At 41.4% G+C, this 17,004-nt stretch overlaps 1 protein-coding gene across 1 annotated transcript in view; it reads right to left on the reverse strand.

Moving 5' to 3' along the window:
* Positions 1-17,004, reverse strand: part of LOC126416693 (uncharacterized) — a 1,289,338-nt gene that overhangs the window by 45,691 nt on the left and 1,226,643 nt on the right. The window contains exon 5 of the mRNA XM_050084495.1: positions 10,552-10,792. Coding sequence (XP_049940452.1) covers positions 10,552-10,792 — 241 coding nt within the window. The remainder of the gene's footprint in view (positions 1-10,551; positions 10,793-17,004) is intronic.

A 17,004-nucleotide genomic window follows, 5' to 3' on the forward strand; every position in this document is an offset into this window, starting at 1 on the left:
GATTGCCGATTACGCAATGATCTCAGAAATTCCGAAGGGATATTACCTCTGCATTCTGCCTTATTTGACTTGAAGCCTGACAGGCTCTATTGATCTCTAAATTGGATACTTCATTTCTCTTCTATCGACTTCATTTCTTCTTCTATCACGTCATTAGACATTTCCTCCCCCTTATGTACTTCTGTCACCTACCTGCTTTCTCCTCTAAGTTTAAAAACGGAATTTAGCCTGTAATAGTAATTTTGGCATTTTTGCTTCTCATTTCACGAAACCTTGGTTTGACTTTATTATATGCTGAAGCTGTTCTTTCGACGGGCATTTCCATTTTGCTTTCTCAATTCTTCTAGTATCCATTTTTCCTAAGTGACTCATGTTGCTGTCTTCTCTTCTTTTCCTGAACAGGTTGGTCCTTTCTTCTTTTCTTGATCAGTTCAAGTATTTATTCTGTTACCTAAAATTTCTTCGGAGTAACCTCCTTGTGCGTATACCTTCTGTCTAACTTCTGTGTTTTCTGCTTTAGAGTAGTTCATTCCGGTCGTACAAAACTACAGCCGTAAGTTTCTCCTCATTCGTCATTTCTTCAGTATACCACTTTTTCCTACACTGAAACTTACCGAAAAATTTCTCAAAATTCAAATTACTCTTCATCATTCCTATATTGTGATCTGATTCAATGCATGTTCGGGCATACGTTTCACGATACAAAATCTGAATATCTGAACCGCTGTCTCAACATGATGTAATCCAGTTAGTTTCCTTCCGTGTCCCTTTTAGAAGTATATTTCCCTCTTGTGATATTTCAACTATGTGTTCGGGGTTACCAGCTGAGGTTTACTGCAGATCTCTGTTCATTTTTGTCCTCCCTTATTCCTACTACCGAGCGCTTACTCTCCCTAATAGTTTCTGCAACTCCTTCCCCTATGGCAGCTCTCCAGTCACCCTTGATTATTGATACTCGAGTTACCCGTTCATTGCCCATATACACTCTGTTTCTTAAGCTTCTGTTTGTGACATCAACTCGTACACCGGCATTATTGTTGTTGGCCTTGGTTTGCTATGAGCTCTGATGAGAATAACCCTCCCTCTAAGCTGTTCAAAGTAACTCATGCTCTAACGTACCCTCCTACAAAAAACCAATCGCACTCCCGTTACATCATTTTCGGTTGCTGTTGATATTACCTTAAGTTTGTCTGATCAGAAATCTTATCTTCTTTCCAGATGACCAAACTGTCCTCAGTATATCTAGACTGGGCCTTTGCATTTCCCTTTTAAATTTTTATAGCTACCTTTCAATATTCACAACTGTAACAATCCACGTTCCGACTCGTACAATGTTACACTAACGTTGGTTGTTCGATGTTTTTCTCATGTCACTTACCTCTTCGCAATACTCTCCCTGATATCCAAATAGCGGGTGTAATCAGCAATCATTTGCCAACGAAGCTAGCATCATGACAGTTTTCTCACTTGCAAGCCACAGTGTTTTCAATGGAGTGATCTACAATTATGTTTCAATGACATTGTTTATGGAAACATTGATGTGTCAGGTGAAGCATGAGTAGGCTGTCTTAAGTGACAGCGTGTACATGTTCGTGCTTGATATTTACTATAACATGCTTCTATTTCTGACTGCGCTATAATATAAAAGTCTGTTTAATTCTTCTAAGCCACATTCTTATTTGTTACTCTTGAATTCACAACATAGCATTCAGTGCTGCACAAGGGATCTGATGGTCGCAGTTTGTCCACGTGTTTACGATTTTCCGTGGCAGCAGTGAATGACTGTTGACTATGTCTAATATGCACAGCTAATTCTTCTAGGCAACTATTGCATGAATTCGAAGGTACCCGATATCATTTTGAATACCATGCACAATACTTTCCCGTGTTTACCATGACAATTTTTTGTTCCACTGTTCCCCCGTTCCTCAACATTCGATCTTGCAGACCATCGTTTACCTCTTCTAAAATTCATAAGTACCCTCTCAGAACAGCAGTGCCCACAACTTTTTTCTGCAGAGTCAGACTTCTAGCGTATTTACAGTATGATAATATTTATGAACAACTGTATTTATATTTAAACTTTTCCTTGTTATATATAGCAGGAATGTGCCCCTGTGTTGAGATGAAATTATACATAAAACAACCTATGGCTGCATGGCCATGCTTTACATTTCTTGTTGTAGTATTGATTTCGGCCTTATCGACCCCATCTTATGATGAACCTAATAGCATTCAAAAATATTGGACAATTACGTTACAGCAATGTTGTTGTTTTGTGTATCTACTGTTGTAACGTAATTTAGCAAAAAAAAAAAAAAATGTAAAGTGAACCCGTGCATCTGAAAATGTTACCGATAGTCCCAAAGTCAATAATTAAGTAAAGAAAGAGACTGACTTCTTTGTAATTTCAACATCATTCATTCTATTTCCTTTTATATTTTCTTTTTTTTTTTCAAAACATTCTCTTAAGTAGTAACGTGTATGAAATAACAGTCAAGAATAAATGTTCACAATATTAGTCCACATATACTCACTTAACTGTAGCTATGGAACAACCTTACAATCAATGTTTTCCTAGATATGATGACCGCGAAAGTCTGTTCTGTAAGTTCAACGTAGCAGTCCCTACTGTATCCTCAGGAAATTCGCAGATACTCTTTTAAAAATCTGCAGTAGTTCTCCGTCGCCCAAATGTATGCCACTAGAGTAGATAACCAATGAGCCGTCATTAACTGCGTTTCGAAGTAACGCATATCTCTAATTTTCTTCCTTGATATAAGAATTACTTACACTAGTACGGTATTCCGTATTTTTCTTCTATTTTAATCTTCACAGCTTCCACATGTGCTTTATTCTGTCCACACATATTTTTCAATACAGTGGGGTCTCTGTAGTCCAAAACATATAGGGCCAGGTTATGTCGGATGATAGAAATTGGCAAATTACTGGATTTTCAATGAAAAGTGTTGTTTTTTATATTAAAACTTAGAGGTTACCATGAGAAAAAGAAAGGATAACGGCCTACGTGTCAGGGCGAGGGTTGTCAGAAGCTAGAACGTGGTAGGGAAACTAGAAACTCAGAGAAGGGAAATGCAAACGCTCAATCTAGATATAGTAAGGGTCAGTAAACTCAAGTGGAAAAAACAAGGATTTCTGGTCACATGAGTATAGTGTAATATCAACAGCTTCCGCAAGTGGTAAAACGGAAGAAGGATTCGTTATGAATAGGAAGGTAGGGCAGAGAGTGTGTTGCTGTGAACAGTTCAGTGATAGGGTTGTTCTTATCAGAATCGACAGCAAACCAGCACCGACGACGATAGTTCCGGTATATATGCCGACGTCGCAAGCTAACATGAACAGATAGAGAAAGTGTATGAGGATATTGAAAGGGTGATACAGTATGTAAAGGGACATGAAAATCTAGTAGTCGTGGGAGATTGGAATGCGGTTGTAAGGGAAGGAGTAGAAGAAAAGGTTACAGGAGAATATGGGCTTGGGGCAAGGAATGAGAGAGGAGAAACACAAATTGAGTTCTGTAACAAATTTCAGTTGGTAATAGCGAATACTCTGTTCAGGAATCACAAGAGGAGGAGGTATACTTGGAAAAGGACTGGTGATACGGGAAGATTTCAGTTAGATTACATCACGGTCAGACAGAGATTTCGAAATCATATAATGGATCGTAAGGCGTACGCAGGAGCATATATAGACTCAGATCACAATATAGTAGTGATGAAGAGTAGGCTGAAGTATAAGACAATATTCAGGAAGGATCAACACGCAAAGAAGTGGGATACGGAAGTACTAAGGAATGACGAGATACCATTGAAGTTCTCTATGGCTATAGATACAGCAATAATGAATAGCCCAGTAGGCAGTACAGTAGAAGAGGAATGGACATCTCTAAAAAGGGCCATCACAGAAGGTGGGAAGGAAAACATAGGTACATAGAAGGTAACTGCGAAGAAACCATGGGTAAAAGAAGAAATACTTCAGTTAATCGATGAAAGGAGGAAGTACAAAAATTTTCCGGGAAACTCAGGAATACAGAAATACAAATCGCTGAGGAATGAAATAAATAGGAAGTGCAGGGAAGCTAAGATGAAATGGCTGCAGGAAAAATGTAAGGACGTCGAAATGTAAATGATTGTCGGAAGGACAGACTCACCATACACTAAAGTCGAAACAACCTTCGGTGACATCTAAAGTAAGGGTGATAACATTAAGAGTGCAACGGGAATTTCACTGTTAAATGCAAAGGAGAGAACGGATATGTGGAAAGAATACACTGGAAGCCTCTATGACGGGGAAGATTTCTCAGATGTGATAGGAGTCGATTTAGAAGAGATATGAGATCCAGTAATAGAATCAGAATTTAAAAGAGCTTTGGAGGACTTAAGATCAAATAAGGCAGAAGGGATAGATAACATTCCATCGAAATTTCTAAAATCATTGGGGGAAGTGGCGACAAAACGACTATTCACGTAGATTTGTAGAATATATGAGTCTGGCGACATACCATCTGACTTTCGGAAAAGCAACATGCACAAAATTCCGAAGTTGGCATGAGCTGACAAGTACGACAATTGTCGCGCAATCAGCTTAACAGCTCATACATCCAAGTTGCTTACAAAAATAATATACAGGAAAATTGAAAAGAAAATTGAGGAAGCGCTCGGTATGGCTTTAGGAAAGGTAAAGACACGAGAAAGTCATTGCTGTTAATAATGGAACCAAGGAAAAAAAAGAAAAATCAAGACACGTTCATAGGATTTGTCGACCTGGAAAAAAGCGTTCCACAATACAAAATGGTGCAAAATGTTTGAAATTCAGAAAAAATGAGGGGTAAGGTAAAAGGAGAGACGGATCATATACAATATGTACACCAGCCAAGAGGGAATCATGAGAGTGGGCAACCAAGAACGAAGAACTCGTATTAAAAAGGGTGTAAGACATGGATCTAGCCTTTCGCCCTCACTGTTCAATCTGTACATCCAGGAACCAATTATGGAAGTAAATGTTCAAATGCTTATAAATTCCTAAAGGACTAAACTGCTGAGGTCATCGGTCCCTAGGCTTACTTAAACTAACTTAAACTAACTTATGCTAAGAACGACACACACACCCATACCCGAGGGAGGACTCGTACCTCCGGCGGGAGGGAACGCGCAATTCGTGACATGGTGCCCCAAACCGCTCGGCCACTCGGCGCGGCTAAAATGTGGAACGCTTCACTATTTTGTGTGTCATCCTAGCGCACGGATGGAAATAAAGGAAAGGTTCAGAAGTGGAATTAAAGTTCAAGGTGATACCATTGACTGATGACATTGCTATCCTGAGTGAAAGTGAAGAAGAATTACATGATCTGCTGAACGAAATCAACAGTATAATGAGTACAGAGAATGAACTGTGACTAAATCGTAGAAAGACGAAGATAATGAGAAGTAGTAGAAACGAGAACAGCGAGAAACTTAATATCAGTATTGTTGGTCACGAAGTAGGTGAAGTTAAGGAATTCTGCTATCTAGGAAGTAAAATAACCAATAGCTGACGGAACAAGGAGGACTTCAGAAACAGACTAGCAATGGGAAAAGGGGCGTTCCTGGCCAAGAGAAGTCTACTAATATCAAATATCGGCCTTAATCTGACGAAGAAATTTCTGAGTGTACGTCAGGAGTACAGCATTGTATGGTAGCAAAACATGGACTGTGGGAAAACCGGCACAGAAGATAATCGAAGCATTTGAGATGTGGTGCTACAGACCAATGTTGAAAATTAGGTGGACTGATAAGGTAAGGAATGAGGAGGTTCGGCGCAGAATCGCAGAGGAAAGGAATAGGTGAAAACACTGATAAGGAGAATGGACAGGATGACAGGACATCTGCTAAGACATAAGGGAATGACTTCCATGGTACTAGAGGGAACTGTAGAGGGCAAAAACTGTACAGGAAGTCAGAAATTGGAATACATCCAACAAATAATTGAGGACGTAGGTTGCAAGTGCTACTCTGAGACGAAGCGGTTAGCGCACGAGAGAAATTCGTGGCCGGCCACATCAAACCAGTCAGGAAACAGATGATGCAAAAAAAAAAAAAGTTAAAAAACTTAACTGGTACACGAAACAAAACAAAACAGAAATACTGTGTAACGCTCAAATCATATTTTAACAATACTTTAGTTACATATTTATACAACAAACATATTAATTTAAAAACAAATACAATTTTTCTCTTAACGTAGTAATCGCTTTTACGAACATCTTCATCAGTCGGCTTGTTCTGTGATATGAAGTCGTCAATCTTCGTTGGCTTCTTGGAGATCAAAGAAATTTTCAAACCTTTCTCTTTCAGGCTCCTTAAAACTAGAACATCAGCTGCTTCTACGTCGTTTTCCTCAGCCCACGTAAAAAATTGTGTTAAAGGCACTGGCAAAAGTACTGGCATAATTTCCTATTGTTCTTCATCGTCATATGTAGTTAACACGTCTTGGATAATCTCGTTACCACTCATCAGCTGCCAATTTTCGTCTTCGTTTCCGAATAACCAGTCATTTACATGGCTAACAGACAGTGTTTAAGACTCATCTGAACAAATATCATCAGTTGTCTCTTGGAGCTGCAAGATTTCTTCGTCGTTAATTGTTCGACATCTTCCTCATTCCCTTTATCATCTTGAAAACATTTTTTGTGCTACGTTAATACAAGAAGATCTGGACACAGTTTGTCCCATGCAGAAACCAACACTTTATTTGAATCACTTTCCGAAGCCTTAGCGAGGTTGTAAACAACGTCTTTAACATTTCTTTACTTTAATGATTGAATAATACTTTTCTCTTTGCTATTTACACTATAGTCAGGGTAATATTTTGATCCACAGGTTGTAGCAAAGGGGTTACATTTGGGGAAGAATCATGGCTTTTATCAAACCATCTTTGGATTTATGTTCACCTTCATCTGGATGTCAGGGGCAGTTACCCATCACCAACAAAGCTTTCTGAGACAAATATTCTTCTTGAGGGACTTTTTGATCGAAGGCACGAACTCCTCATGAAACCACTAGCTGAACAATTCCCGTGTCATCCAAGCTTTGTTTTGGTGATTATATGTGACTGGCAGATATAGTCACCAAGGCTGTGTAAACAACAGCTGGAAAGTCCTACTAGTCATTCAGTTCCTCGACGATAGAAATCCGCTCCTTGGTTACGGAACCATTCGAGAACGGCTGTGTGAGCGTCCTCTTATTTGACAAATCTCTTCCCCGCAGACGTTCCTTCAGCTTGACGAAAACAGTGGACTCGCACGGAGCAAGATCAGCTGTGTGGCGGATGCTTCGAGCTCGCCGGTAATGATGAGGCTTGGCAAGCCGTTGTCTTCCACGGAGCAACGCTCGTGGGAGTGTAGGGACTGATTAAGTCTTGTACCTTTGTGGGCAGGTGGCAGTCGTTATGGAATCCAGACTTAGCACATTATTCGGCGCTGCAGACGACCTAGGACGATGGAATGGTTACTGTGCATTAAGATACGCACCTGCTGAAAAACGTACACAGTGATTCCACGATTGCCTGGGCATTTTGGCCTGTAGTTGTTGTCGACAGCCTTCTTTCCCGATCAGCGTCACCCATGTTGGTCAAACTATTAGCAGCATTTCACTACGGCTGGAGGCAACATTGCATTTGAGCCGCACACTGCCAAGAATTTCGACTACAGTTAGTGTGGCATTTCGACGTTTCGCACTACCCAACTATCTCCGGCATCCTCACGTCCTCCATTCGAATCATGGTTCAAATGGCTTTGAGCACTATGTGACTTAACTTCTGAGGTCATCAGTCCCCTAGAACGTAGAACTACTTAAACCTAACTAACCTAAGGACATCCCACACACCCATGCTCGAGGCGGAATTCGAACCTACGACCGTAGCGGTCGTGCGGTTCCAGACTGTAGCGCTCGAACCACTCGGCCACCCCAGCCGGCCCATTCGAATCGGTGAAGCTATAGCTTCATGTTCACTCAAAGCGTGGCATTGTGTTGCGTATCATGTGTATGTAATGAATCAATTCACATGACAACTGAAACATGTGATTTCGCAGTATCGTTAAACAATATCGTGGTGTCCGATTTCAGTTGTTTTATATCATCTTTCTCCAACCACGGATCCGTAACTCCAATACTCTCATACAGAGCATAACAACGACCATGTGAAAGTTTGCGTTTAGGTATCAGACTGCCGCTGTGAAAGATCAATCTGTTACTAATCTTTATTGCTATTTCAACAATGTGCGCCATCCATGGACGGATTTATACCCTCCCAGTAGCACAACTTACTAATTTAACAACTGCGTCTTAGTAAAGGAGAAACATGTGGTAAAAAATTTCTGCATTTCTCTAAAGACGAACAGTTGCATTTACACAGATATTAATCACTACAGATACTCTCGTGTTATTCGATGGTGTTACTATTAGATGATATCCTTGATTATATGCTAGAGATGAATGGTCGTGACGACGATTGATGTGAAATATCGGTATTCTGAAGAAATAAATATAATACAATAAATACCCGTTGTGGTAGTAAGTGATGCGCGTGTGGACCTGACATAACAGATTTGGGTTAAAAGGAGACATTTTAGACTTGGCAGATTTCCTAGACTTAATTGTGGAATTTGTGGTAGTGTATTGTCACAGTTTAACACTTCACTGCTACAAACTCACGTACGCACGCGCGCGCTCGTACACAAACACACACACACACACACACACACACACACACACACACACACATGCATTTACAGTTGGCTGATAACAGAACATTTCAGCAGGTCGAAGAAATAGACATGACTAGAGACTAAATATTTACATTAATTATTCACAATCTGAAATCATCACAATAGGGTTACAACCTTGATAGTTTCCTACACTTTCTTTGCTATTAACAAGCACTTGTTGCTTCTCTGTTCGTGCTATTAGACCATTCATTATTTCGGTGGTCCATTCCAATAGTCGCACATTTGTTGCACATCACTTTGATAGTGCAGTAGCTTCGCCGAAATTCATTTGCATATCAGTACAGCTCTTGTTCCCTAGTTACTCTGACAGTAATCTGATCAAATTTTACAATGATGTGCAGCCCAGAATCATTCTATACTTAATACCTTAAAAATGAGTGTATGTTAAAAGCTGGACTACCTACAGGCTTTTTGCAATTGCGATGAAATTATACTAGTATACGAAGAGACAGTAAGATCGGTGTAATAGCGAACTAATAATATGCTAAGTGATGTGGTTATGTGTGCTGTCCTGAGATTCGCCACAAACCATAAATCTAAAAGTTATATTTAGTCCCCTTCTGCACTTCATCTTCAAAAACGCTCATTTAAGTTTAGAAACCCTTGGTACAAACATGTACCAGCAACAATGATGCATTCACAACATTTCAGTATAAGACGATGTGTTAGGAGTTTCGCACCTCATCTGCATTCTGATGAAAGTCTCTTTAAACAATATTGTTTGACATTATCAAAGTGTTCAGTAAAAAGAGAGTTTTTATTTCTAGAGATGCACATCATGAAATCTTTATAAAATATGTGGAATTTAAAGGGAGAGATAGTTGATTGTAAATAAACAAGATAATGGTGTATGACGTGGTAGGGTTGCTGGTATGTGAAGTTTATGGATAGTGTTTGACTGACTTTCTTTTATTAGGACGGTAGGAGGGATACAAGAAAGAAGGGGAATGGAGTAAACAACATAGGTTCAAATGGCTCTGAGCACTATGGGACTTAACATCTGTGGTCATTAGTCCCCTAGAACTTAGAACTACTTAAACCTAACTACCCTAAGGACATCACACACATCCATGCCCGAGGCAGGATTCGAACCTGCGACCGTAGCAGTCGCGCGGTTCCGGACTGCGCGCCTGGAACCGCTAGACCACCGCGGCCGGCAAACAACAGAGGTGAGAGGAAAATAGAATTAGAGAAAATTAAAGCCAGGAGTAGAGGAGGAAATAAAACATGTGAAAGAGGAGTAGAGGGTTACAGAGGAGGACGAAGGGAGAAAAGAATAGAGAAGGAGAGGATTGTAGGACAGTACAGAGAATCGATGAGTAGACAGATAGAGAAAAGGAATAAGAGTGGAGAGGATTAGAGGAATGTGGAGGAGTCAATAGAGAAAAGGAAGGAGTTGAGTTTTTGAGAAAAAAGAGAAGACAGGTGACAGGAAGATTAGAGTAAATAAGAGGAGGAAATAAGAGAGGAGTGAAGACAAGAAGATAGATCAGGGAAGGGATAGAGGAAAAGAGAGGAGGGGAAGAGAAGAGCGAAAAGATAGTGTACGAAGAGAAAAGAAGATGATGGGATTCGACTATATCTGAGGCGAGGGAGAGATGAGAAGAGCAGGGAATATGACGACAGTAAGAAAAGAGAAAACTGAAGTGAGAAGAAAGAACGTAATGGAAAGAAAGACAAGACAGAGAGAATATTAAGAGATACAAAGGAAAGCTACAATACTTCCAATCAGTGGGGGTGTGGCTACTCGGAATGAGACAGCTTACCCCTCTGCGGCACGGGCTCGGCCTGCGCGGGTGGGGGCGGCGCCAGCTGCAGCGCGGCCTCCTGCTGGTAGATGCCGGCCAGCTCGGCGCGACACGTCAGCGTGGCGGATAGCCGACCTCCGGGGGCGGCAAACACGCCGGCCGGGTCCGAGAAGTGGGCCGAGCGCAGGCGCACGCTCAGCGACATGACGCTTGTCTGCAGCGAGTCCGCCGACAGCACGCGCCACCCGTTCCCAGACACCTGCCGGCACACAGCACGCCGGGACCTCATATACCAGATTGTTGAGTGTGTGGCCTAAAACCTGCAGAAATATAGTTTTACAAGGAACTATACGGGAGCCAAAATGGGCGAAATGTTTGTTGCCATATACACTGCGGAAAAAAATTATAGGATCACTTTTTTCTAAACTTCGTAAATGTCTTCCATCCCTACGAAATTTGGTTCAAATGGCTCTGAGCTCTATGGGACTTAACTTCTGAGGTCATCAGTCCCCTAGAACTTAGAACTACTTATACCTAACTAACCTAAGGACATCACACACATCCATGCCCGAGGCAGGATTCGAACCTGGGACCGCAGCGGTCGCCCGGCTCCAGACTGATGCGCCTAGAACCGCACGGCCACAACGGCCGGCCGACGAAATTTGGCTGGAAGGTGCCAACAATCTTACTCTGTAATGATGCAAAACCGTGGCACCCTCCGATGTTACCCTCGGGCTCACAGTCAAACCTCTAGATGACAGACACTCTGATCGGTAGCAATTACAAAGAACACCAGGATTAGGAATTATCGCAAAAGCGCATCGTGATGTGCAAATATTAATATCCCCCGTAGCTGAAAAGAAAAAGATGGTGTTAGAGCGTCAGATCGTCGTACTAAAGATCCCGAGTTCGAAACCCACTAAATCCGATATTTTTAACAGCTTAAACGTGACATTGTTATATGGGAGAACATTTTTCTGACATGTAAAATGGACGTTTCGGAGCAATGTTGTTTTGGAAGTCTGCCTTCGTTTCGTAGTTGAAAGCAGCAAACCTATCGAGTACATTTGTATAAATAGGTGTGGTGTTATCTATACAAATATATGCTATATGATTGCTACTGTCAACTACGAACCGAAGGGAGCCTGCTAAAAGAACATTGCTACAAACTCCGAAACGTCATTTTTACATCTCAGAAAAAAGCTCTCCCATATAACAAAAAAATGGTTCAAATGGCTCTGAGCACTATGGGACTCAACTGCTGTGGTCATAAGTCCCCTAGAACTTAGAACTACTTAAACCTAACTAACCTAAGGACATCACACACATCCATGCCCGAGGCACGATTCGAACCCGCGACCGTAGCGGTCGTGCGGTTCCAGACTGTGGCGCCTTTAACCGCTCGGCCACTCCGGCCGGCTCTCTCCCATATAACAGTTTCGCGCGTAAGCTGTTAAGTGGGTATCGAAGTCGAGATCTTTAGTACGACGATCTGACGTTCTTCCCACTCACCTACCGTAGACATTGATAATTGCACGTCACATATGCGCTTACTCCGTAGTTGCGGTGTTCTTTTTAATTACCATTTACGCATGTTCTACTGGAAGACCGAACACACCACGAACTAAATCGATATTTTGCTTGGTACTCTATCGACATACAATTTATGCTACCGATCTGAGTGTCTGACATGTCTAGGATTGTGTGTTAGCTGAAAAAAGTGGGCTGAGCCAAGTGCGAAGTCGCAGGGTGCCACGCTTTTGCACCATTTCAGAGGAAGACTGTAGGCACCTTTGAGTCAAGTTTCAGACTTATGCGTCGGAATTCGAAACAATTACGAGGTTTAGAAAAAGTGATGCTTAATTTTGTTCCTCAGTTTAGAAACATTACCCAATCATCATTAGCTATTTCTCATCCAGTGCTGGATATAGACTTCGTCTGAACTTGAAAGTAAGGCATCCTATATTGTTACACAGTGTCACGTCCCTCTTTGGTTCGTTTTCACACGATTGACGTCACGATCCCCTTGCAAGGATTTTAATAGGATTTCTGGTGTTCCTGGTTACGAGTCTTGTAGAGTGATGAATCAGGTTTCTTGATACACCATGTCTATGGTCCATGATAGCAAGTTTGTCAATGTGAGACCACCCTTTCTCTATAGATGACTATGTTCGGATGCAATTGATTAGGTCTCTCTAGACCCAGATCTGCGGCATCTGATACCAGAGATAGTACACTATTTACAGTGAAGTAGCTGTTACCCACGACTGTCATATCGCACCAGCAATTTCGTTATGATGAGTGATGTCAAGTAAGTTAGTAATTCACAAATATCGGGGTTTATATCAGTTACTTAGACGAATACTTAAAAATGTATTTAGTCCTAGGATATGCCAGATGGTTATAATTAAATTCCAGCTACTCACGTACATTGTGGGCTGCAATTATCGCATGGCAGCGACGCTTGGTAGATACTCTAGTGCGTTAAAGGGGTACCGATTTTCCCTGGAAAAAAAAATTTAATTGATCCAGATTTGGCCACCATGTTCACTGTACACTGTTCATATGGAGGTATGACATCCAAGCTCTCGTTTCAGAAGCCTTGACGTGAGTGAACAGTGCGGATATCGAGAAAAGAGACCGTGCGCAGTTAGTGAAACGGTTTTATGTGAACGGAGGTAATTACAGTGCTGCATGGAGGTAATACCTCCGACTGAAAGGTCGGAGAAGACGTCTGATGTCATTAAATGGCTTAAAGAAGATAAGGATGAAATTCGAAAACACGAGCGAGTGATGTGGCACCTGGAAGAGGAAGGCGTCTTATCCCGATGGAAGTTACTCATCAGGTTGCTGTTGCTGTAACTAACCAATCAGGACGTGCCACGTTAGCGTTAGTGCTCGTGCAGTGTCACGAGAATTGTCCGTACCATGGTCAAACAGTAGGGAAAATTTTGCAGTCTGTTTTAAAGTGGTACCTGTACAACATCCAGGTGGTGCAGCAACTGAATCCTCGTGATCCACAGGTACGTTCTGACTTTGCTCTTCGTTTTCTGACACGGGTCGACGTTGATTACATGTGGCTGAGAAATATTCTGCTGTTAGACGAAGCATATTTTACACTACGGGGTGCAGTGAATAAGCAAAACTCCCGAATCTGCGGTGATGCTAAACCACGTGTTATGCATGAAGAACCATTGCATTCGCATTATGTGACGGTGTGGTATGGATTCACAAGCACCTTTATTCTCCGCCCTATCCTCTTTGAAGAGAATTCACTCGGGGGGTCTGTCAGGTGTACCGGAAGAGCTCAAGTGTGTGAAAACCACTGTTTTCTTACAAGTTGAAGCAACACCTCACGTTACTCGCCCAGTGCTTAACGCAACCTTCCACGAACGTTTTATCTCCAGATGTTTTTCAGATGCATGGCCTAAAAGATCACCTGATTTGATTCCATGTCGCGTCTGGCGCTAGGGGGACATCTAAGAGAATGCATTTAACACAGACATGTTCGGTCACTAGATAGTATGAAGTCCAGTATACAAGAAGACGTTGCTCAGAGTCCACCGCAACTGCACCGAGCAACTATTTATCACATCGTTTTACGGATGAATGATCTCTTCGATGTCTCCGGTGCTCATATTAAACAATTTTATAAGTGGTGGATAATAATAAAATCGACGTTATGCCTTTCTCACTTGTTTTACCTTTCCTGCCCATGTCCAGTTCCTAATATATTATATATGGATACATTTCCATTTCTCTGCCTTGCATTCGCAGTGCCGGATTTGCAGCTGGCGGCTTATTATGGAATTAATTTTTTTCCAGTGTGTTTCGTTCCTCAATAACGCATTAGATAGTCCACCAAGTTCAGCTACCAGACGATAATTACAGCCCACAGTATCAGCAGCTGCACTTACAATCATCTCACAGACACAGAATGCGTTTCAATTATTTTGCTGAAGTCGAATATATTAGTTAAAATGTTTGGAAAAATAGTTTACTTTTGTGAGCTATTTATTGCATGATCTTAACGAAGTTCTGTAAACAACGATTTTCGTCTTGCCTTCTTTTCAAAGACATACAAATTCTGGGGGCTGCATAAACGTGAGCACACAGCATGGAGTTGCCTACGAGGAAAGCACGGTTTTTTTCTACATGCACAGTGACAACTTTGAGTGTTTCCTCTCGGGTATTATTTATGGTCAGTCCAAAAGCAATTTTTAGTGGGAACAGCAATTCAAAAGGCAAATCCGCTGGTATAACTGAGATTTGCGAAATCAAAACACTTTCTCCTTTTGCTGTGCTAGTAATTATAATAGCTCAACAATATTTCACCCCAGAAACGTAATTTGTAACTGTGTACATTATATAAGAAATTTAATATATTTTTAAGTGATTTACGTTCATTGATGTAAAAAAAGGTGTCCCATTCCCTACCTGACACACTTAGAAGGCGATGATTCTCTTTTACTATCTAAAGTAGTCCAGGTCATCCCCCAGGGTTCAAGGTACCCCCACGCCACATTTCATCGAAATCGGTTCAATGGTTTAGTCGCAAAAACGTAAGATGCAGAGCTACTTTGACATTTATAGTATGACGATGAAAAGCTTAGGACGGAGTTCACGCTCGAAACAGGTTAGAATGGCTGTTATCGATGTCTAATGTGGGATCTAGTCTGCTCTACTTAGGCTGGAAGCCTTCACAGAAGATAATAGTATCTACTCGTAATTTATACACTGTCCGAAAACCGGTAATGTAAGCTTCTACTGAGTCCTTGTTGACGTACCGATCTAATTCCACCCGAATGCGAGTAATCAGATTACACGTAAAAGCCACTGGAGTCATTTGTTCCACCATCTTCACTTTCTTTAATGAGAGCAACTGTTGTTACGTAGCACAACTAATACAAGAAGAAGAAGGCCTGCACATGATTTTCAATCAAATCACGACTTAAAGCGACAAAAGAAAGTCACGTTACAACTAAATCTGTTGTCGTCATAACGGCGTTTCAATAAAAATATATTGTTTAATTCCGGTTATCCCAAAATTGTTCTCTGACGAAACAGTGAGAACCCCTTACTTTGGTGGAATATCGTCTTTATTTCTAAGGTTAATACAATTTTAAAAAATGAGAAAAACTTATTTTACTCAGCGACAACTTCTATTTTAAATCGTAAGTAACTACACAGAAATCATACTAAAGATAAGTCATATCGTATCAATGTCGCAAAAAACGCCATGTTACTAATAATTCTTCCCGGAGCACTTATTCGCTAGTGTGCAACGCAACACGGTTTGGGAAAACCTGTCCTAGCTGTTTCGCGCTAGAAATAGCCCACAAAACGTGCGTTCTCGCCCTTTACCTCTCACAATATATACTCTGCCGTATTCGCTCTCAAATGCGAATATCGATACCAGCGCTACTACAGTTGATCTGCAAATTGATCAACTTCAGTATCAGCATCAACAACACGGTATCCAGACTACAACGCTGCGTTGCCTGAACGGGACCGACATTAATGTGAAACTGACGGAGAATGCAACTTACTAAATAACCTACTTCAGTGATTACATTAAGAACACCTCTTGTTTACCGAGATACCACTGACATTAGGGGTGCTATTTTGAGCTCCGAGTATGACAGTGGAGTGACAAAATGATGACAGTGACGATTTCTACGTACGCTATAGGTTTTCGAATCGTAATTATGAAGTGTCCTCCATGGCGTATTTTGTCCACGAGTGACGCGGTCCGCAGATCTCACTGAGCCACTCGTCCACATCAGATGGACCTTCTCACAGAGCCTATGACGTTGCCCTGCATTTCAGAGTTAATGTTTCCAGGAGAAAATTCAGTTCAATTAACAACACGTGCGATGTTATTTTGTTGGCGATATGTCTTCGCGAACTTTCTTTGACTCATTTTGTGATCACAGTCTGCGATGGTTTTTAAACAAGAAAATTCAATTACTTTGCGCTATCCTGTACAGAAGCATGCAAAAGAAAACAACTTTTGGTGGGGATGGAGCGGGAAATGCAGGGTGTTGACAGTCTTTCAAATGGTTTGATGCTGCCCGCCACGAATTTCTCTCCTGTGACAAAATCTTCATCTCATAGTAGCACTTGCAGCCTACGTCCTCAGTTATCTGCTGGATGTATTCCAATCTGCCTCCTCAAAAAAATGTTCAAATGTGTGTGAAATCTTAAGAGACTTAACTGCTATGGTCATCAGTCCCTAAGCTTACACACTACTTAACTTAAATTATCCTAAGGACAAACACACACACCCATGCCCGAGGGAGGACTCGGACCTCCATCGGGACCAGCCGCACAGTCCATGACTGCAGCGCCTTAGACCGCTGTCTTCCTATATAGTTCTTTCTCTTTACAGATCCCTCCAGAACCATGGGTGTCATTCCCTGATGTCTTAACAGATTCTGTCATCCTGTCCCTTCTTGTCAGTGATTTCCA

Source organism: Schistocerca serialis, chromosome 8, assembly GCF_023864345.2.
Source record: "Schistocerca serialis cubense isolate TAMUIC-IGC-003099 chromosome 8, iqSchSeri2.2, whole genome shotgun sequence".
Taxonomy (NCBI): Eukaryota; Metazoa; Arthropoda; class Insecta; order Orthoptera; family Acrididae; genus Schistocerca; species Schistocerca serialis.